Here is a 25015-nt window from a genome sequence, read left to right as displayed (position 1 = left end):
ATGCTTAATGATTTCTGGTTGAGCTTGGCACACTTCCAGCTTAATACCATCTTCCGCCAACAATATGCTTGCGGCTATTGGTGAGTGATTTTTAAATGACATTTAGTACTCCTATGCCACAGACCATTTTCCAGGCATTCATTAAGAGCACGTTGGCAAGGCCAGAAAACTCTGTCTCAAGAGCCTGCAACCTTTCTCTTGTTTTTTATTTTATACCCCCCACCTCAACACACAACACAAAATAACTCGTGAGTACACACTCTTTACCTTATTTTGTTTTGTTCTCTTGTTGATATTCAATTGACCTTTCTCAGGAAAGATCTGAGGAAATTTTTTATTAAATAATAATGTCATTTTTCTTCCAAAGAAGAAAGGCCTTATCCAAAATGGAAGAAAAAGATACAAGCAAGCCATGTAGACAGAGACATCAATATAAATGGCAATGCACTTATAATATAAACATTTGCCAAGTTTTCAGAATAATAAACTAAGTCAAAAACAACTGAATATACCTGGTTTTGAAGTGATTTTTCTACTCTCACATATGGTTTCTCTCTGGGTAACAATGTCCTTTGCTTTAAAAGTCCTATTTATTTATCATCATCTAGTACAAATGCCATCGAGAGTATTTAGTATTTTACTATTTGGTATGATGTACTCTTAGTATTTGCAGACTTTTTAAGGCAGTTAGTTGCTTCCACATCACTTCTGGACCAATTTATTTTGGAATGTTCTCATCTTGCAGGTAGTTTTCCTATGGAGCAAGAAGTTCCATAGGAAAATGGACTCTTTACCTTTTAATTCCCAGATTCTCTGGTATTTATAGTGCAGTTTCCATAAATGCACTGTATGCATTATTTGCCAGGTACTAGATTACAAACTTTATGAGATTGTGGCTTCTATGTTTGGTTATTCTATGGATCCGCAGTGTCTAGAAGAGAGCATGGTTCATATTAATACTGAAAAAAATGTTTATGGAATCGATGCATGCCAGCATGTGATAAAGCTGATAAAGCTGCCTCTCTCCTCTGGGCCATGGGGTCACTTTCCCTTTCAGAGCTTTTGCTATTTGATTGTGGCTCCCCTGAATCATGTAGCTAATCTTTGCAGCTTGTCCCAAACGTGGACTGCCACAGTCCTTTAGCAGCAAGGGTTCAGGAATCTGGAGAAGGGGCAGTGACATAAATGGATAGAGACTAGACAAGAAATACAAATTTGGAAGGCATTGGGGAAAGCCAGGTGGAAACCAGCTCTCTAGTGGAGTGGCTCCCCTGAATGTCTGGACCCACTACTTTTTATTCACACATTTTGCCCTTTAGGAAAGCAGACACACATATCAAAGGTAAGGTTTGGTAAACAGTAAAGGACTATCAGGTTAGGGGAATTGCCCTCAGCTATTCAACCAGCAGCATTCAGCCCTGCTGAATATCAAAGCCCATCAGCCTTTTGAGGACTTTTTGCATTTATTATGAGCTGCTGGACTTAGCCTCCAGCAGTGGACATTTAAGAGTGATGAGGTCCTTTGAAGACATTGCTATGATTGTAAACTATAAATGGAACAACAATTATGATGCATAATCTTCACAAGCCCTAAAGTTGCTCTGATTGTTATGCTCTCATGCCCTTTGTCTGCAATAAATTCCTGGATTTCTTATAAGCACTTTCCTTGCACTGACTTCCCCATAGAGCAAATATCTCCATGGAGTGTTGCTTCAAAACAAGAGCACACTGTATACCATATATCTGGTTCTCTTTGGGTCACTGAGTTTTACAAACTGTGTCAACCTGAGTAAGTTAAAGAATGTCTTTGAGTGTCAGTTTACTTATTTGAAAAGTGAGATTAATGATACATGACTATTAATAGCACCATTAAAATGGTAAATGAGAAATACATGTAGTCTTATCTTTATATCATCAATGATCATCTAAATATTATTTCCATGCTTTAATAAATAAATTCATAAACTTAGACATGCTATACAAATATAAAACAGTGTTACTTATTCAGATTATTATCATGAACTTATTGTGGCTAAGCAGATTACCATGTAGTTACATCGATCTTGAAGTGCCAACCAAGGTCAGCATCTTTTATTTCAAGAACTATATGACACTTCGGCAAGATAACCAGATTCATAGTCAAACAGGCAGTGGTCCTGTCTTATTTTATAACTGAAGGCAGGTTATTTTCAAATTTTAGGTTGGGGAGTTGCTAGGCACTTCATAGATTGTCATAAATCAGGTAGCTGTGTACAGGGATCTGTTTCTGTATTACATTATGTCACGTTGGTTAATTTACCTATACTTATGCCACTAGTACTGTCTCCATTACTACAGCATTGTAATAAGTCTTGATTTCTGATAGTATAAGCCATCCAGCTTTGTTCATTTTAAATATTTCATCAATGTTGAATCAAGCTTCTAGAAGAAAATGACTTCATGATTCATAACTTTGGGATAACTAGAATTTCTTAAATGGGATGAGCACACACACACACACACACATAACAAAAGCATTAACCAGAAAGAGAGATTAAAGTGGACACTTTTAAATTAAGAGCTTATGTTTAATAAAAGATAGAATTAAGAGAGTTCAAAAAGTAAGCCACAGAATAAGAAAAGATATGTACAATATATACATTGACAAATACTTCATATCAAGAACATATGGAGAATTCCTACAAATCAATAAGATACAATTAACCTAATTACAACAGTGGGCAAAAGATTTGACAGATATTTCACCAAAGATGGTAACCAAGTGGCTGATAAACATATAGAAATGTGTGCAATATCATTAGTCATTATTAGACAAATACAAATTAAAAGCTGTGATATATACCATTACACAAACATAATGGATAAAATCTAAAATAAAATTTAAAAAAGACTGGGTGAGGATATGAAGATGGGAGAAGAAAAAACATAATATTTTATAAATCATTTAGGAAAAGATTTGATGGTGTCTACTGAAGAAAAACATTTGTATACCATATGACCCAATGATTCTACCCTTGAATATATATTTTAAAAAGTGTACAAAATAATATATACAAAAGACATACATTTAAAATGTTCATCAAAGTTTTATTTACTAACTAGAGGCCCAGTGCACAAAATTTGTGCATGGGATGGGGGGGGGGGGAGAATCCCTCAGCTTGGCCTGCACCCTCTCATAACTCAGGACCCCTCAGGGGATATCCAACTGCCAGTTTAGGGTTAAAACCAGCAGTCGGACATCCCATTCACAATCCAGGACCACTGGCTCCTAACTGCTGGCCTGCCTTCCTGCCAATCGCCCCTCATACCTCTGCCTGCCTGACTGATTGCCCCTAACCACACACCTGCCTGCCTGATCACCCTTAACTGCCTCTGCCTTGGCCCCCACTGCTGCAGCTTTGTCTGGAATGACGTCTGGAAGGTAATTCGGCTGTCCAGTCTAATTAGCATATTATGCTTTTATTATTACAGATGTTCACTAATAGAAAGGTTAAGTAAATTATATTGGTAACATACAGTAGAATACTACATAACTATTAACAAAAATAAACTTCACATGCACCATGGATGAATATCAAGCAAAAGAGATTATTAATTCAAAAATATATATTTTATTTATATGAAGTTTCAAAACTGATAAAAGTAACCCATTGGTATAGAAATCAAAATGGTTTTTACCCTGGAGAGTTACTGACTGACAGGGGAACCCAGTGATGTTCTTGGCTGCTGAAACTATTACATATATTGTTTTTGGTGGTTGTTACATGGGAATGTGCATATTTACAAAGTTATCAATCTCTACACTTAATACTTTTGTACTTTACTAAATGTAAGTTCTACCTTAGTAATTTTTAATTGACAAACTCACTGAGGCAAAGAAGATAAAAAGATCGACACTATATTCCTTGTGCTGTCTATTCTTATGAAGTCTTTGGCTAAGACAAGGCAGGGACTGTTCTTCCAGGAAGTACTTTCTGAAACAGTGTGGTCTAAGCCTTTAACCTGTCAGAATGCCTATCTAGGGACATGCCAGAGGGCAGTACTCAATGCTCCTCAGTTATTTTTTCTTCTCATTTTTGATCGTTCCTTCAACTAATTATAGCTTGCAAATATCCAAGTTCTGTTTATATATTAATGAAAATACATCCTGAAACAGCCATGTAAGGAAATAAATTTAAATCCTGTGTCAAGTTTCTAGTATAATTATCTGAAAATATTTTAAGGGTTTGGCTTAAAATTGCCTATTGGGAATAAAATAAGTGTAAGTAAATGCTAAGGCCAATGAGGTGATGATACCTCTGCTGCTTCTGAAATACTTCTGTTCAGAAAAGCTGCCTTTGGCCCTGGGCAGTAGCTCAGTTGATTAGAGCATCATCCTTATATGACAAGGTTATGGGTTCCATCTCCAGTCAGGTATATGCAAAGGTCAGCCTACGAATGTATAGATAAGTGGATTTGCATATTACCCTTTTATTATATAGGATATATATATATAAATATATACACACACACATATATACATATATACATATATATATATGTTGCTATAAATGAAAGTTGTTTAAAGAAAGTCTAATTATAAAACTCTCTCTCTCTCTCTCTCTCTCTCTCTCAAATAAAAAAATAAAAATTTTAAAAAAGAAGAGCTGCCTTCATCTCAGTACAAGCACCTTAAATATCTAAGTTAAAATGACATACTTATGTCCTAGATTTGCAGAACTCCAAGTAATGGAGAACCATTTGGACTTCTCTGGAGGCCTGGCCCAAATCCTGTCCTTATTCTCTAGGGAATAAGCTGCTGTCTGGGTCCTCGGAGTATCAACCTTGGACCCACTTGTTTTTCCACCCCCACAAACATCTTGATGTCTGCATCTTCATTACCTCTGCAGGATTGCTGTTTGCCTAAATCTCTGCCTGGTCCCTGCCATTTTTTCATCTCTCGTGCCCCACCTTTTGACTCTGTATCTGAGAACTGTGTGAGAGTACAAAACCTGCACTTTCATACTAGTTCTGAGCCAATGATGACAGCTTCATAATGACCTGGTTTCAAGCCTCATTCTAAAATGCTTAACGTACTACTGATGCCCAAGTATTAACCTTTATCTTCATGTTTTAACTCAGTTGCTCCAGGTAGATATTTGAACTTCACATAAACAATGTATTCATAGCATTGCTTACAGAGAAAAATATTAACAGCCTAAAATCAAACTTTAGCCAATATTTTATTAAGTACAGTATAAGTCATTTACATTATCAAAATAATGATCATAATGAATCATGATAGAAATTCTGGGAAAGAAGTAAATAATATTTTGTAAATATTATGTGCTTATATGTAATTCTAAGCACTGAATTTGTCCATAAAGCGGGGGGGGGGAAAGACTTAAAAGACAAAATCTTTAAATTGTCAATACCACCAGTGGTTTAATTGATGTGAAATAAATAATATTTTTGGTATATCTTAAAACTCTTATAACAGCTTTTGCAGGTATAATTAAGGTGCACGTTAGTGTATACCCTAAAACATCATAACAAAAAGAGCATACACACCATCCCCAAAAAATGCCCCTCAGAAAATGCAACAACAGATATTACAGACAGCCTGATCAGGAGCCTAACATAAATAATAACAACTTATGAATATATAAATGTGTGTATAAATAAGTACATATACACTGAATGGCCAGATTATTATAATATCTGAATGCATAATAATCTGGCCACTCAGTGTATACCCTATATAATAAAAAGCTAATATGCAAATTGTCCCCTCAACCAGGAGTTCGACCAGCAGGCAGGCCGGCCAACCATCCATGTCCCCTCCCCCTGGCCAGGCTGGTCAGACCCCATCCTTGCACGAATTCATGCACTGGGCCTTTAATATATATATATATACATATATATATATATATGTATGTATATATATATATATATATATATAATATATACTATATTAATATAATATAGTATATATTAAAGGCCCAGTATATATATATATATATATATATATATATATATATACACATATACACTGAGTGGCCAAATTATTATGCATTCAGATCATAATAATCTGGCCACTCAGTGTATATGTCATCCTATCTAATAAAACAGTAATATGCAAATTAGCCATCACTCCGCTACACCCACCAGCCACGCCCACCAGCCAATCAAGAGTGATATGCAAATTAACCCAGCCAAGATGGCAGTAACTTGCATATCCAGGCGCAGAGTGAAGACTGAAGACAGTGGAGAAGGAAGCGAAGCACTGCAGAAGGGAGCAAAGCTGCAGAGAAGTAAGCAAGCGGGGCGGTAGAGAAAAGAGGGAAGCAGGCGGGGCAGGGGAGAAGGGAGTGAGCGAGGCAGCAGAGAAGGGAGGGAGCGAGGCAGCATAGATGGGAGGGAGCGAGGCAGCGGAGACGGGTGGGAGCGAGGCAGCGGAGATGGGTGGGAGCTTCGCTCAGGCTGTAGGAAGCCCTATTCTTGAAGTATTCCTGCAATGGACGGCTAGTATATATATTATACTATAGATATTATATATTAAAGGCCTAGTGCATGAATTCATGCAAGGGTGGGATCCGGCCAGCCTGGCCAGGGGGAGGGGACATGGGTGGTTGGCCGGCCTGCCTGCTGGTCGAACTCCTGGTTGAGGGGACAATTTGCATATTAGCTTTTTTTTATATAGGATATACACTGAGTGGCCAGATTATTATGCGTTCAGATATCATAATAATCTGGCCACTCAGTGTATATGTCATATATATATATATATATATAAATATATATATATATACACACACACACACACACACACACACACACACACTAGTAGCCGATCGCACACAGTAGGCCACCCACTACCTCTGCGGGAACCAGTGGAACCGCAGCATGCCGCCAGGATCTGTGCTACTTTCACGGGAGGTGGGAGGGACCCATGTTCATTCCACCGGAGCAGGGAGGGAGCTGCACACTTCCACGGGAGCAGGGAGGGACCTGAGCCTATTCCATGGGAGGTGGGAAGGACCCGTGGGATTCCTCAGGAGGCGAGCCTGCCATCTCCTCTTTGGGCTTGTGCTTGGTTGCTGAGGCTGTGGGCCAGCCCCCCTGTCCCTGTCCGTGTCCACTCCGGCTCCAGGGGGGCCAGCCCGAGCTGGGCATGGAGACAAAGCAAGCATTCCTCCAGGCAGCTCACACTGCCAGCTCTCAGCAGCCTTCCCCCAACTGTGGAAGGCCTGAAAGCACTGGGTGCCGCCATCTTGTGGCTATTGGCGCCACCATCTTTGTGACAGAATTATGGTTAATTTGCATATTACCCTTTTATTAGATAGGATATATATATGTATATATACATATATATATATACACACACACACACATATATATATATACACATATATATGTTGCTATAAATGAAAGTAATTTAAAGAAAGTCTAATTATAAAACTTTATCTCAGGAATTGACAGTAATCTAAAATTATGTTGCTGTTCTTTCCAGGATAAAAATGAAACACTTCTTGTTTTTTGCTGCTGCTGCTGGCTTTCTGCCTGGTTTGATTATAAGAATATCTGGGGTTTGTATATTTCATAATTATTTTCCAGAAGAAATAGAGCTAACCCTGAAGTACACTCACTTTGTTACAGGCACTATGTGAGGATGTTATGTCTATTATTCACCTAGCTCTCACCATAGTCCCATTAGGCAAGTTCTATTCTTTTATTTTGTTTTGTTAATCCTTGCCCAAAGATATTTTTTCCCCATTGCTTTTAAGATAGAGTGGAAGGAGGAGAGAAAGAGACAGAGAGAAACATCGATGTGAGAGAAACATATTGTTTGGTTGCCTTCTGCAGGTGCCCTGACCAGGGCCTGGAATTGAATCTGCAACCCAGGTATGTACCCTTGACCAGGAATTGAACCTAAAATCCTTCAGTGCACAGGCACGGGCTCCAACCACCTACCCATAGTGGCCAGAGCAGCAAGTACTATTCTTAATCCCTTGTTAGAGAGAAAGGTTAAGTCATGTAGCCAAGGTCAGATAACTAGGACGTGGCAGAGCCTAAAGTACACCTAAGTAGTTTGATTCCATGGGCCCATGCCTGTTTTATTATAATCCCCCTGGGTAATTCAAAAAGTTGAGAATGTAGGGCAAAAATTAATTATTTATAATTTATCCACGTATTTTCCTTGACTAAATAGAAAAAACAACAACACTCTTTTGTTTTGTTGACCCAGAAAAGGTAACTATTCCATTAATATCCAAACTGAGCTATCTGATTTGTAACTATAACAAGATTGCAACACATCAAAAGAAAATATAAAATTAATGATGCCAACGGTAAAGTGAGAAGAGTAAGGAGTGATTAGCATTGGAGTGAATATATAAGGCCTGAATCTCACTACTTATTAAAAACAAGAACTTCAACAATCAGAAACAGAAACAAAATGCTCAATGGTGTAATTATGAAGAAGTCCCATATATGTTGTGCTCTAATGTGTACCTCTAAATACCTCAATGATATGAAGAAAATATGACATTTTTAATGTTTCCCAAATCATTTTTATTATGAGAGGAAATCAATAGCTTTGGTATAGAAGATGGCTTTTATATTTTTATATGCTAGATAGGATAAATCAGATGTGTAATATAAATAAGCCACTCTTTATTACAATTAATGGTAACCTAAAATATTAAGGATATTTATCTTTCTTCTTGGTGAGTTGCAGATAAAGATAAACAATTTTTTGTAAAAAGTCACAAATTGTGGATTGTAGCTGATTTGAATCCTATATAAAATATTTTCATTGATTTCAGAGAGGAAGGGAAAGAGAGAGATAGAAACATCAATGAGAGAGAATCATTGATCAGATGCCTCCTGCACACTCCCTACTGGGGATCAAGCCAACAACCTGGGTATGTTCCCTGACCAGGAATAGAATCATGACCTCCTGGTTCATAGATTGACACTCAACAACTTAGGCACACCAGCAGGGCTTGAATCCTATTTTACACTTACAGATACAAATATTACTGTTTTCTCATATGAAGAAGACGAACATGTAAATGGTTTTTATTTGGGAAGCAAAGAAGACACTTGGAGGTGTTGTGAGGAATGAGCCAAGGAAGCAAAGTCAGTCAGAAAAAGGTTTGCTATCAAGATTATTGTGGTTCATATTGCCCAATAACAACTGCTTCAATGTGGTCTAAAGTACCAATTATAAATCTCAAAATTCCCCACCACAGACTATTGCACTATTCTATAGACTTGTATAATGTCATACTGACATTCAGAAATCCTCAAAACTAGCACTGAAGAAATGGAAGGTAACACCCTGAGATGAAAAATTGTAAAATGCTGTTTATCATTATTTATTCAATATAACCTATGAATTAAAATTGTGTATAGGTCTGCAAGTAATAGATGGTACATGAAAAATTCCACTTCAAAGAAGTAAGGCTAATTAATCATTTTCTGGTAACAGGTAAATGCAGGTAAAGTTCCATATGATTCAGTCCTTACTGAATTGCTAGCTGTCCAAACAGAAATTGTTAATTTACATAACGCCCTCAGGAGAGCAGTGGATCCACCAGCCGCGAACATGCTGAAAATGGTAAGATTAATCAAAAAGCAATAGAAATGATGAAAATAATAGCAATGGTGCTTCCTGAGTTTTTATTAAGTTCTAGTCACTTTCTTTTTTTTTAAATATATTTTATTGATTTTTTACAGAGAGGAAAGAGAGAGGGATAGAGAGATAGAGAGAGAGGGATAGAGAGAGAAACATCGATCAGCTGCCTCTTGCACACCCCTTGCTGGGGATGTGCCCGCAACCAAAGTACATGCCCTTGACCGGAATCGAACCTGGGACCCTTGAGTCCGCAGGCTGACGCTCTACCCACTGAGCCAAACCGGTTTCGGCTCTAGTCACTTTCAATATACTAAAAGTCGGGTCTTCACAAGCAACACCTATGGCCTAGCAGAAGAAAGAGAGGCCCAGGGAAGGTAAGCAAATTTTCCCAAATCCTACAGTTAGTAAATGACAGAGCAACAATCCCAATTCAAACTGCCTGACTTCATTCACACTGTGCCCTAGGACAGAGCTTCTCAAACTCCAGTGTGCTTAAGGGTCGCCTGAAGAACTCGGTACAGCACAGGGCCCTGGGCCCTGCTCTCTGAGACCTTGATTTAGGAGGTCTGGGGTGGAGACCAGGCCAAGTTCCCAGCTGATGCGGATGCAGCCAGTCAGTGTTGTCAGTATAGAAACCTTTGCTTACAAGTTATTGAGGCCTTTCATAGCTGTCATCAATGGTAAGACACTCTTCTGAGAATAATGATGTCCAGACGCTAAGCCAGGTGATGCAGGCAGGTAAACAAATTCTGACAAATCTATTTTCCAGCTCCCTTGCATCTCATGAAAGGAGAGAGAATTGTCTTTCCACTAGAAACCAAAAGCTATCATAGGCATTGTTATACTGTGAGTGCTGCAACTGACATGCATCTTGTGCTTACCACTGACAGGCACTCTTCCAGAACCTATTATATTAATTCACTGAATTCAATAATCTGTGTTTAGATACTATCATTACCATTTTGCAGATGATTAATTTGAATCTTGAGAAATTAGGTAGCTTCTCCAGTCATAAATACTGCATCAGTACAGCGTCGACTACAAATGGCCAGCTCCAGGCACCTGCTCTTAATTAGATACTTCCCTTAGGATGAACATGGTCCAAACTCCTTGGTTTCCAGAAGAGCAAATAAGTGTAGCGAGGAGGTACTAAAGAAGTTATAGAGTAAATAGAATATATAGCCACTGCTATGTTTTATTATTGTGGATTAAAGGTTTATATAATGGAAACAGACTATAAGAATGGCTATCTTCTAGGGCTAAACTGCAAAGGTATAAGAGAGCAACAAAATGATCAATTAGATGCAGCAGTAAAGCTGGGTAACATTGTAAAGTGAATATGGGAATCAAGCTGTTCCATAAACAATTCACAGGACCTGGATAGAAAGAAAGGGATAGAATTACAGACAGTATGGCTGAAGTACCCATCACCACTGCCAGCCAGGGGTTTAAAAAAAAAAGAGTTTCTGTAAAGTGGTCAAGGACCTGATTAAACAGAACCACTTGTCAAAACCAGAATTCATGACTTTGGTACAATAACCGTAAACACTCACTTGCTTTTTTTAATCAGGGTTGTCCTAGTATCACAAAAAACAGAGTATCTTATCAACATAATGTCCTATAGAGCATCCTCAAAGAGGTCTGAACAACAGACTCTGTGTAATGAATGCTGCCGTTAATTTACACCATAAGATAAGCTGACTCTGAGATGGAAATTAGCATGCAGGATATTTATTGGGGAGCAATTTCCAGATTTACACTTACCTATGGATGGAGAGCGAGAAGCATCATTGGGCTTACTGAGGAATGTGATTGTGACACAGTCCCAGCAGAGGCTTTAGCTAATCCCATGGGAAACTATACAACCAGGACAAGCCATCTGAACTGTCCTGAGTTGGAGGGAAGTGTCCTAGAAGGTACAATTTCCATGTGTGCTGGTTGTTGGATATGGGCTACCCCAGGGAAGGGATTATGCTCATGGATAAGGACAACTTTAGGGAGCACAGGCAATAGTCAAGTTGTCTCTGGGCAGCACTCTCAGCTTAAGAGGAAATAAGTGCTTCAGTTCAGAGGGGGACCAGGGTAGTGCATCACAGTATGTATGACTAGCAACCTGTGAGTGAAAATGAGAGGATATACATATAGAATTGGGTACCCATCCTGGCATGTAGTATTAGCTATAATCTTTATTATACACAATTTTATAGGAAATATGTGACACTATACTTGCTTCTAATCACAGACAACATTTATTTACTGAACATGTAACATAAGATTGATCACATCACAATTGTATTGCATCAATTATATTAAAGTTTTTGAACAAATTATTGGGTATGAAGTATGGATTACATTTTACAGAGGAAGAAACTACGGTTACAAGAGACTAAATGATAGTTACTAATGAGTGATGGGAAGGATTGCTAACAATGGTTAAAAACATACTCCCTGGTATGTTTTCCAGGAAGTATTTACTTAACTTCTTAATAATTCTGAGATAGAAACTACATCTGAAATATATTACCACATTTGATTTTGAAAGCGTAAAGGCTAAAAGAATGAATTGAAAGTTTTGTCTTTCTCTTTCAACTAGACTATTTAAAGCAGTATAATTATTTAAATTATCTTTAATTATTTAAATTGAGTATATTTCTCACCTTGGATTCTTAATAAGAATTAATTGGAATCTTATTATGGAAATGTTAAGATCACGTGTTTGTATTCTACTTTGTCGCTGTAGAGTTGGAATGAAGAAGCTGCACAAAATGCCAGAGAATTGTCAAAGTATTGTGACGTGGTGCAGAGCAACGCACTTAAGAGAAGAATTACAAGTAGGTGTATGTCTATGACTCACCTTTGTGTTCATAGGTCCTCAGGGATTGCTAAGCCACCTGGAAAGGTAATTTAAGTCATGCCATCTGTGTTTACATTTGCCCCATAAATGACAGTGAGTTGTGGCCCGCTGCTTATAATAATACTATTTCATTATTATTAATTGTTTAATTTGGACTTTCAATTTTTCAAATTTCAGATTCTACTTATCAGAAGGAGAGAATCAAAGCTCTCAGTGTTACAGAATAGTTGAGTAATACAATGATGACTATATGGACAGCTGAATAGCTAGTTCTTTGCAGTTCTTTCAGCTACCCCCAATATCACCATACCTAAGCTTTGGAGCACTAGTACAGTTGAGAAGTTATATTCAACTCTCCTGAGCTTCCCAGAAAAACAATTGTAGGTGCTCAAACATGAGTCTATCTCATGGCATCTATAGTAGGTGAGTCACTGTTAGTTTCCAGGAAAGCCAATGCTACTTCCTACTAATGCAGAGATTAATAATATTTATGAGATATTTCTTTATCACAAAATATTAAAAAATACTAATGAAACCTCCACTTTTTGTAATTTATTGGGCATATTTGTCCAATATTGTTGAGCAATGAATTAGCACTGCAAGTCTTCTCTTCCCCAGAGAAGTGCAGATCACTCCTGAACGCCATTTTTTATTAGAACTCACCTCACAAGAGGGATGGCTAACTGAGTAAGTGCTTATTTCAAGGACTTTACATGATAAATACTTTTGTGTGGATCCTTTCAAACCATGGGTCCTGTTATAACTCATAGTCTGCTCTGACTGATTTCACCCTTCTTATCAGCTTGGAGATGACAAAGACTGAAATGTTGACTGATTTGATTTTTAAGCCTCGGCATCATCTCCTGCTGTCAATGTCTCACCAGAAGTGTACTCATCCAAGAGAGAGAAGATTGCCAGCAGAGATGCCACTGAGCTGCCTCCTCTTATAAGATATTGCTTGGATAGCCAGCAAAACAATTATAAAGTAAAAATAAGGAAGTCATTCTTATAAAGTAATTTCAAAATTTTAGAGTATGACCCAACCCTTTTCCCTTATTTCAGATACTTTTTGTGGAGAAAATATGCATTTGACTTCTTATCCTATCTCATGGACAGATGTGATTCGAATCTGGCACAATGAGTCTAATTATTTTCGGTATGGTATCTGGTCATCAACAGATGAGGAAAACACAGTTGATCATTACACTCAGGTAACTTGTGAACTGGCAAATATGTATATTGCTTAAGCAACTATGATCATGTGTGAAAATAGGTGACTAATAACCAAGAGCAATCATTCTACCCACTTTTTCAAACTTATACTTGACATACTGAATTCCTCTTATAAATTTCAACTCAAGGAAATGTGATTCCATTAATAAAGAACTTAGAGATGATTTTTCCTTCTTTGCATAATTGATTTTCTGAGAAGTAAACATCAATATTAATATATCAATGTAATTTATGTTATATTTGATAAGAATGAAAATAATTATAACAATATAGAGAATCCCCTTCTTTCCAGTTTATTTTTATTGTGGTAAAATAATCTAGCCTATCTAATAAAAGAGTAATATGCAAATTGACCATCACTCCAACACACAAGATGGCTGCCCCCATGTGGTCAAAGATGGCTGCCCCCATGTGGACACACGATGGCCACCACAAGATGGCCAGCAGGGGAGGGCAGTTGGGAGGGACCAGGACTGCAAGGGAGGGCAGTTGGGGGTAATCAAGTCTGCAGGGGAGGGCAGTTAGGGGTGACCAGGCCGGCAGAGGAGGAAAGTTGGGGGCAAACAGGCTGGCAGGGGAGCAGTTAGGCATCATTCAGGCTGGTAGGGGAGTGGTTGGGGGTGGTGATCAGGCTGGCAGGTGGAAGCAGTTAGGGGCAATCAGGAAGGAAAGCAGGCAAGCAGTTGGGAGCCAGCAGTCCTGGATTGTGAAAGCAATGTCCAACTGCCTGGGATCGGGCCTAAACGGGCAGTTGGACATCCCTCGAGGGATCCTAGATTGGAGACGGTGCAAGCTGGGCTAAGGGACACCACCACCCTCCCCCTCCGCCCCCCATGCACGAATTTCATGCACTGGGCCTCTAGTTTTAAATATAATAATGTAACTTTTAATATGATTCTGAATTTAATTTGTTGAGGAGTTTTACATTGTTCATATGGGATATTGCTTGTAGTTTACTTTCTTCTTTAAATTGATTTTAGAGAGAGAGAAAGGGGAAGGGAGAGAGAGAGAGAGAAATGTTGATGTGAAAAAGAAACATTGATCAGTTGACTCCAGTGTGCACCCTGACCATGAAAAAGGCTGCCACCTGGGCATACGCCTTAACTGGCTGATAGAAAATCAAACCTGTGACCCTTCAGTGCATAGAATGATGCTCAAACAACTGAGCCACACTGCCCAAGACTGTAGTTTACTCTTTTTTGCAGTGTCTGTGTCAGTCTCCAGTATTAGAATAAAACTGGTTTCATAGTAATTGTTAAAATGTATTTTTTCATCTTGAAACTGTTAGATGACTTTAAAAATTATTGATATCCATTATTCTTTCAATATTTGGTATAATTCACCAGAGAAGTGATCAGAGCCAGAACTTTTTTTATTTTGTTAAAACTTTTGTATTGCAGTTTCTCTTTTTGAAGAATCATCTCTTAGAAACATTGATTTTCTCTATTGCTTTTATCTTCTTTATTTTGTTTATCTTTACTCTGATATTTATTATGTAATTTATTTGATTATTCTATTTTCCCCTAGTTAATCTAGCTAATTTATCAATTGTATTGATCTTTTTGAAGAAGGTTAATACTTTTGGGTTTTTTTGGGGTTTTTTTTTATAATTTTTTAAAAATATATTTTATTGATTTTTTACAGAGAGGAAGGGAGAGGGATAGAGAGTTAGAAACAACGATGAGAGAGAAACATTGATCAGCTGCCTCCTGCACACCTCCTACTGGGGATGTGCCCACAACCAAGGTACATGCCCTTGACCAGGATTCGAACCTGGGACCTTTCAGTTTGCAGGCCGACGCTCTATCCACTGAGCCAAACCGGTTTCGGCTAATACTTTTGGTTTTAATGATTTTCTTATTCTTTATTTTCTTTATACTTTAACCTATGTTATTTCCTTCAGCTAGCTTTGGGTTTAACTTATTATATTTTTCTAGTTTCATAAACTAAAACTTTATATTATTGATTTGAGATCTTATTCTTTAATGTGACCATTTAGAGCTATAAATGTACCTTAGCACTGTTTTTACTGCATTAACCCTAAGTTTAGTATGTTGATTTTTTATTTTTTGTCCTAAGGTATTTTCTAATTTCCCATTTAATTTCTCTTTTACCCACTTATAAAGATTGTGTTTTTAATATACACATATTAGTAAATTCTCCAGTTTCTTTCAGCTTTTGATTTTTAGTTTCATTCCTTTGTGATAAGAAAAAAAAATACTTATTTACATTTAAGACTTTAAATATATTAAAATTAGTTTTGTAGTCTGACATATAGTCTATCTTAGAGATTTTTCCATGTGTACTTGACAATAGTATATGCCATTGCTATTGGCTAGAGTGTTTTATTTCTTACAATTTGGAAACTGTCTTGTTTTTTTTTCTTTTTTGTCCCTCATTTTCTCCATCACCATCTTTGTTTATTTATTTAGTGGACTTTTTGTAGTGGTACATATTGATACCCTCCTCATTTCCTTTTGTGCATTTACTATAGATATTTTCTATTTGGTTGCCATGTGAATGATATATAATATTCTAAAAATATAATAATCTGTTTTAAACTGATAACCAATTGTATACAAAAAATGCTCATTTATAATTCCAGCACCCTGCTTATGCAACAAATTATTTTTACAAGAAAGAGTCATTATTATTATTGTACATTTATTTTTAAATCCTGTAAAAATTTTAAAATAGCACTACAGATCAAAATTTCAATGATCTTGGTTTTTACATTTTACCATGCATTTACTTTACTGGAGATATATTTTCACATGTCTTCAAGTTACTATTTACTTTCTTTTCATTTCACTCAAGGAATTCTCTTCACTATTTATTGTGAGTCAGAACTAGTGGCAATAAACTCCTACAAATTTTGTTTTGCTCAAAATATCTTAATTTCTCCTTCATTTCTGAATAGCAGTTTTGTAAGATACAGTATATGATTTTTGGTTTACTATTTTTTTCTTTCAGAACTTTAAAAGTGTCACCCACTGTCTTCTATACTGTGATTTTTCTCCTGAGAAATACTCTAATGATCTTATTGCAGATTCCTGTACATGACAAGTCACAGTATTTTTTCTGCTTTCAAGATTCTCTCTTAGTCTTTATTTTTTGACAGTTTGAATATAATATATCTTAGTACTGGTTGTATTCTACTTGGAGATCATTGATTTTCTTGGATTTATACCTCAAATTATTTTTTCAAATTTGGGAAATCCTAAACAATAATGTTTTCAAATGATCTCTCTACTCCTTTTGTTCTATATTTTCCTGCTTGCACTCCCAAAATGTATATATGGGTCTACTTGATGAGGTCCCACAAACCCCCTAGCCTCTGTCAAATACAATAATTTCAAATGATCTGTCTCATAGTTGGTCAATGCTTTCTTCTGCCTGTTCAAATCTGTTATTGATCACTTCTAGTAAGTATTTTGAATTTAGTTATGCTATTTGTCATTCTAGAATTTCTCTTTGGTTCCTTGAAAAGGTTTTTAATCTTTGTTGACATTCTCATTTTTAAAATATATTGTTACGTGATTTATTTTTCTTCTTTTTTTGTGTTTTTCTTTAGCTCTTTAAGCACATTTAAGACAGTTGTTTTAAAGTCTATGTGTAGTAAGTCTAATGCCTGTGTGTATTCACTGTTTCTGTGATTTCATCTGTTTCTTTGAGTGGGACATGTTTTTCTATTTCTTTATATAACTTGTGATTCTTTTGTTGTTGTCAAAAATAGGACATTTGAACAAAAAAGCAACTCTTCCCTGTCTTTGCTGATTTGTAGGAATGACCTTGATTAATTAACAGGGTACGTTTTGAGACCGGGGATCAATCCAGGGTGAAACTTAGAGATCTCCTGTTATTTTTCTAAGCAAGTATCACGCCTGAGACCATGTCTCTGATTTTTTTTTCCATTTCCCCAAATGCATAGCTGTTTTCAAATGCCTTAATTTCCACAATTTCTCATTCTTGTTGGCACTTTAAATGTTCTGGAGTATTTCCTCATACATAGTCCTTTGCTCCAGGTGTCAGTGGGTTTGCAGTTCTCCTTCCGTTGTAATGAGCTAGATCCACTCACTTTTTCCTATGTCTTTTCATGTCTGGGAACTGAATTATGGCATAGTTTACCATCTGAGCTCTAAATAATGGAAAAAAGAATATTCCTTGGGGCAGCACTTAGCAGATTAGAACCTTGCAAATAAGGTCATTTCTAGTTCCTCCAACCCAAGTGAGGAAACAAAATGTCAACCATCTCCTACCAACCACTAGACACATCAGAATCTTTCTGTTTTTATGACTTCCTAAATAGCTATGCTGAAAGTATCCTAATAGCAAAGATGTTTATTTTAAATCATAGATAACAATATTCATATTAAAATCATTGAGAAAATATCAAATTTTACCAACATAATCTCTTTATATTTACAGATTGTTTGGGCTTCCTCTTACCTCATTGGCTGTGGTGTGTCATCATGCTGCAAAAGATTGTCACCTCAGTATCTCTATGTTTGTCATTATTGCCATGAGTATGTATTCTACAGTCTGGGTTCACATAGCTTTTATTCTAGTTTCTCAAACAGAGAATAAAAATCAAATAAATATTACATTTCAGTTATTTAGCTATTTCTAAAACTTTACACACAAACACTTTTCTTTACATACTATTTTTCTAAATAAATCTATATATCACTAATAGAATATTTAAATTCAGAAATATTACAAGTAGTCTAGCTATGTGTTACTGAGCTAGCTGACGGTAAACACCAGGTGATTTACTTCAACAATGCAGAGTAATAGTATAATGCAAGGGCAGAAATACAATGGAGTATTAAGAATAAACAGAAAAAGCCAAGTGTTCTTGCCTTTAGCTTTTTAGTATAACTGTCAATATATGTCTTTTCTTTAAAAAATTAAGTTTATATTTTACCCACAGTGTGAGTGCCAATTCCTAGAAGAAATAATTTGATTGCTTCATGAAGGGCAGGTGTGCTCCTGAGTCACATGGTATTTTACCACTGTCTCCCATGTGTGTAGCACAATAAAAAGATGTTTAATATGAACCAATGAAAATGATTTAGCTGATCATGTGCTATCACCTTTACACTTTAAATGAGGTCTCCTAAATCACTGTGGAATCAATTTCTATAACAGCCTATATAATCCTATATAATAAAACATAATATGTTTATGTCCCCGGCTGATTGGTCGACTGTTGGGTCGACCGCTGGACCATTGCTATGATGTACCCTGGCTACCAAGGGACAGACTCTCCAACTGGTAGGTTAGCTTGCTGCTGGGGTCTGACCCATCAAGACTGGGTTAGAGGGCCGGACATGCTCTGGAGCCCTCCCACAGTCCCTCTCCAACTGGCTGGCCAACCTCCTGTGGTCCCTCCCTGGCCCCCATTGACCCTGATCATGACTAGGCGAGATGGTCCCCATCAGCGGCCAGGCTGAGGGACCCCATCCATGCACGAATTCGTGCCCTGGGCCTCTAATATTCATATAATAGGTCCATGTGATTTACTTCTGGTCTTATTACATCTTTATTTTAGTAGTTAGTATTTGTTGTGATTTTTTACCTATGTAGTTAATGCTGAGAAAAATAATGATCTGCTTACATTTCAAAGCCATAAATTGTGCTAAATTTTTGAAGGGGTTGGTGGTCTGTGGTGAAGTGCTGACAATACAAAAAGAAATAGAAAGCATGGAGTTGTGATTGAAAAATTTTCTTAGCAAAAAGATTTCATGGTGTATTAGCAAAAAGATTTCATGGTGTATCTGACATGATCCCTTATTTAATTAAGTAATAAATATATTTTATATGGTAAATTTTTTCACAATGTACAGATCAAGGAAAAAAATATTAGATAGAATGTTCTTTCAGCCAAAACATTTACTGTATTTATAGTATGAATAAACTATAATTCACATTATTTTCTTAAGATATCTGCAGGCAAACCTGTCTTCTCTATAATTTAAAGTTATCTCAGAACTGGAAAGTCTTACCTACTCACTCTGTCCTCCAGCTCTTTAGGTTGAATAAAATATGGTTTATGTTTACTTTGTATAATTCTTCATGTGTCAATAAAAGACAGTAACATGTATCAATTTTCTTATAACATAGTGCAAGATAAATTTAGAACAACTCCACTCACTTAAAACTTTTAACATTGTTAAGAACCATGTACTTTCATGTGACTATTTATCAAGTACTTAGGGGTATAAAGAAAAATTTCCTATTGTAAATGGCTCTAAAGTCATTCTACTTAGGACTTGACTGTTCAAACAGGTACAAACTGCCTCAAAATATTCTTAGGACACCATAGTTGCCTGTTGCACATTTAAAAAGATAAATTTTCATTGTATAACTTACAAAGTCTAGTAATATTAAATTCGTCTAAAAGATTATCATTGTTATATACAAGTCGTTTTAAAAAATTGTCTTTAAAGTTGATTGTAAATAGTGAGTACATTATATATGTATTTTCTAAACTTCAAATTTATTAGACCACTTTTTTTTTCTTAAGGGGCAATGAACCTGACTTAAAGAATATACCTTATCATCTGGGCAATGCATGTGAATATTGTCCAAACAACTGTGAAGACAAACTTTGCAGTAAGTTTTACATTCCAGTTTGCTTAATATTGACTGTTGATTTTAGTCAATTTAGTTGCAGATATAGGAAATTTTAACAATTCTACCAAAATCTGCTGGGATTCACATTGAATTTAGTAAAGTTGCAGGATACAAGCCAATATACTGAAGTTAGTTGTATTTATACTCACAAATAACAAACTATCAGAAAAAAAAAATGTAAAAAGGATCCCTAGTTGCAATTACAGCAAAAAATAAAATAAACTACCTAAGCATAAATTTATGCAAGACAGTAAAGATCTATATACTGAAAATTATAATACATTGACGAAAAAAATCAAGACACATATAAATGAAAATATATTACCCACTCATGTGTTGTAAGAATTAATATTGCTGAAATGTACATATTACCCAAATCTATCTACAGACTTACTGTAATCTCTATCAAAATTTCTTTAGCATTTTTCACAGAAATATCACTATCAATATTAAAATTTGTATGAAAACACAAAAAAATCCCAAATAGCCAAAGCAATCTTAAGGGAAAAAATAAAGCTGAAGGTATCACACTCCTGATTTCAAACTATATTACAAACGTGAGTCATCAGAGCAGTATAGAACTGACATAAAAACAGACACATCGATCAATGGGACAAAAGAGAGAGCCCAGAAATAAACTGATGCATTTTTAATCAATTAATTTACAACAAAGGAGCCAAATATACACTAGGGGAAAGGATAGTCTATTCAATAAATGGTGTTAAGAAAACTAGACATGCAAAAGCATGAAAGAGGACCACTCTCTTACACCATTTACAAATTTAACTCAGTGAGGAATAAAATCTTGAGTGTGAAACTTGAAACCATAAAACTCCTAGAAGAAAACTTGAAGGTAATCTCCTTAATATCGGTCTTGGCAAAGACTTTTTAAATTTGATACTAAAATCAAAGGCAACAAAAACAAAAATAAACAAATGCGACTACATCAAACTAAAAAGCTTCTGCACAGAAAAAAAGAAAGCCATCAACAAAATGAACAAGCAACCTACAAAATGGGAGAAAGTATTTGCAAATCACATATCTGATTCAGGGTTAATATCCAAAATATATAAAGAACTCATACAACTCAATAGCAAAACAAAACAAAACAATAACAACAAAATAATCTGAGTTAAATATGGGCAGAGGAATGAAATAAATATTTTCCAATGAAGACAGCAACTGTCCTTGACCCTCTGATACGCTGTCCTATCAGGTACATGAAAAGACATTTAGCGTCACTAATCATTAGAAAAATGCAAATCAAAACCACAATGAGTTACCTCATGCCTATTTGAATGGCTATTATAAAAAGGACAGGAAATAAGTGATGGTGAGGATGTGGACAAAAGGGAGCTCTTGGACACTGTTGATGGAAATGGAAATTGGGGCCGTGACTTTGGCAAATAGTATGGAGAGTCTTTGAAAAATTCAAAACGGAACCATCATATGATCTAGCAACTCTACTTGTAGGTATTTCTCCAAAGAAACTGAAAACACTAACTCAAAAAGGTATCTGTTCATTGTTAGCACCAATAGCCAAGGCATGGAAACAACCTGTCTATTGACAGATAAAATGATAAAGAAAATGTGATATACTAATCAGCTATAAGAAAAAGGAAACTGCCATTTGCAAAAACATGGATGAACCTTGAAGATATTATGTTAAAGTGAGTCAGTCAGAGAATATTGAATTCTATATTACCTCACTTATATGTGGAATCTAAAAGTCCAAACTCATAACAGAAAATAGATCGGTGGTATTCAGAAGCTATGAGATGGGATACGGGAAGAATGAGTTAAGGTGACTAAAAGGTATAAAATTCCAGTTAGAGGAAGAATAAATTCTGGCCATGTAATGTGCAGTATTTTGCCTATAGTTAAAAATATTGTATTGTATATTTGAAAGTTACTAAGGGAGTAAATCCTAACAGCTCTCATCAGAAGAAAAAAATGTATAACTATGTAAGGTTATGAATGCTAACTAAACTAATTGTTAATCATTTCACAGTATACTAGTATACAGACATCATAATATTGTGTTATACACCTGAAATGAATACAATGTTATATATCAATTATATCTCAATAAAACTAGGAAGAGTAAAGAATAAAAGAAAAAAGTGTAATCAAAACAATTTAGAGAAGTCAAAGAAAAAACATGTTACATAAAAAGAAAAACACATCTCTCACCTCATATTTCTCTAAAATACTACATGGCAGAAGAATATGGGATAATGATGGATAGCTGATTTCAAGAAATACTGATATACATATGTGCTTGTTAATAGTATAGAGCCCACTGGCTTGTTATATAAGAAAATATCTGGGTAAAGAGATTATTTGAGATTTTTTGCTATTCTACATGTAGATTTTATACAATTTTTACATTGGCTATGTATGAATTTTTTCACTAACAATGCTAAATGATGTACACTTTCTGATTTCAAAGCTTATTACAAAGCTATAGTAATCAGAGTGGTGCTGGTTTAACAGACAAGTGCCAATGGAATAGAATAGATCCCAGAAACAAACCCTAGGATATATGGGTGTATATTAATTTTAATAATCCAAAGCAATGCCTTACCTATCAAATGGTAGAGCATCATATAAGCAGAATACAACACATAAATAAAACTTTATTATATACTAGAGGCCCGATGCACAAAGATTTGTGCAAGAATAGGTGTTAGTTCCCCTGGCTGCCAACACCACCTTTGCTTAGGCCCGGGTCGCCTTCTGCCTCTCCCCTTGTCACATCAATTTGCATATTCTCTCCATATTGGCTATGGGCACTGCCATCTTTGTGGTGGAGTTACGGTCAATTTGCATATTCTGTCTTCATTACATAGGATAGTTTATGATGTTGATGATCTCCAAGTGACTCATCTCTAATCTGCTTAGATATGTCTGACCAAAAAATAGTGATTAAAACAACCTGTTTAACATCAGAGGCGACTTTCATCTGTTTTTCTTTAATGACTGACTTCATTTAACTCATTACCTGTTTTCTATTCTAATTTTATTAGTTCATGGTAATCAACATTAATGAGCTATTGTTGGTCAATTTTATGTTTATGTCTTTAGGAGATGACCTCTTTACTCACTGCCTGTGATTGTTGCAGATAACATTGCTTTTTCCTTTCAGCTAACCCCTGCATCTATTATGATGAATACACTAACTGCCATATACAGAAAGTGTTTCCTGGATGCAGCGCCCTGTCAGTCACACTACAATGCAAAGCCACTTGCTTTTGTACCACTGAGATCAAGTAACCCTCGTGACTTACAACTGTAATATGCTGTTAGTGAAATGTCCGCTGCATTGTATCTTCCACCTTACTTTGCTCCAGTAGTTGTTGCTGAATTTCATTTGGTTTTAATTATACTTGAGATCCTAATTTTCATTAATCATACACGGGACTCAGATATTTACACCAGTGCCACCCACTCCTGTCCTGCTACACCCTGAAGTAACATTGGTTTATTTCTTATTCTTGGAGTGAAAGGTCCAGTTTAACACCTGCCCCATATTTAAATCACGTGAGTTAATGTTTATAAGTTGACAAAATTCAGCTGATGGCATAACTGGGTTCCTCTTTCTCTGTTTTAGTCCTTCTCCTGCTTTCTCTCATCTCCAATGAGCCTGGTGTTTGTCTTCCCTGCAAATGTACATGAACTAATAATTCTTCACTTTGCAACTTTACTTCTATATTAAGTCAATCATTAAAGTAATTTACAAAGCAAACAAAGAGCCCAGGCTCATTAATAGCAAGGTAAATATTGCCTAATTGCAAGTGGTTTAAGTGTGTTATTGTTTCACTGCTTTAACTACACATTTGCAAAGCAGAAAAAAACCTGTGTGCCCTTAATTGAACAAAATATGGATTCAGCACTGATTATATACAAAGTGTAATTCATAAAATATGGAGGGTATTGTCTTCCTCATCCTATCTAATAAAAGAGAAGCATGCAAATTGACCATACCTCCGCTATATCCACCTGCCAATCAGAGAAAATATGCAAATTAACCCAACTAAGATGGCAGTGGCCACGGAGCTTGAGCAAGCAGGAGGCTTGGGTTGCCCCTGACAATGGAGGAAGCCAAGCTTCCTGCCCTGGCCTGCCCTAGCCTCCACTCAAGGCTACAAAGTTTCAATTATAGAAGATAAATAAATCCCAGATACCTGCTTGCAGCTGGCCCTGGTCTCCACTCAAGGAGGCACTGAAAAAAAAAAAGGAGTGGCTGGGAGCTTGGGTCGCTGGGGGGCATGGCCAGTCTGCAAACAGCCATCAACTCTTCACCCAGGCTGGCCAAGCACCCCAGCGGGACCCCCCACCCTGAAGGGGCTATGGCCAGCTTGAAAACAGTACTCACTTATCACCCAGGCTGGCCACAGCCCCCTAGCGCGGACCCTCATCCCATGAGGGCATGGCCAGCATGCAAACCACCACAGGTCCCTTGCCCAGGACACCCCATGCCCCAAAGAAACCTCCACCCTAATCTGGGACACCCTTCAGGGCAAACCAGCCGGCCCCCACCTGTGCACCAGGCCTTTATCTATACTAATAAAAGGATAATATGCTAATTAGACTGGGAGACCTTCCGGTCATTTTTCTGGACAAAGCCATGGTGGCGGGGCCGATGTAGAGGTGGTTAGAGGCCA

The 25015-nt window shown here is 36.6% G+C and overlaps 1 protein-coding gene across 1 annotated transcript; it reads left to right on the top strand.

Moving 5' to 3' along the window:
• CRISP1 (cysteine rich secretory protein 1) lies at positions 1 to 24055 on the top strand. The gene is made up of 8 exons (XM_054722335.1): positions 1 to 80; positions 7493 to 7568; positions 9476 to 9604; positions 12363 to 12453; positions 13539 to 13687; positions 18138 to 18235; positions 20239 to 20327; positions 23497 to 24055. The coding sequence occupies exons 1-8, from the start codon at positions 1 to 3 to the stop codon at positions 23622 to 23624; spliced, it is 840 nt and encodes a 279-aa protein (XP_054578310.1). The 3' UTR covers positions 23625 to 24055.
• The last annotated feature ends 960 nt before the right edge of the window (positions 24056 to 25015 follow it).

Source organism: Eptesicus fuscus, chromosome 10 (assembly GCF_027574615.1).
Source record: "Eptesicus fuscus isolate TK198812 chromosome 10, DD_ASM_mEF_20220401, whole genome shotgun sequence".
Lineage (NCBI taxonomy): Eukaryota > Metazoa > Chordata > Mammalia > Chiroptera > Vespertilionidae > Eptesicus > Eptesicus fuscus.
This window is presented reverse-complemented; position numbering and strand designations above follow the sequence as displayed.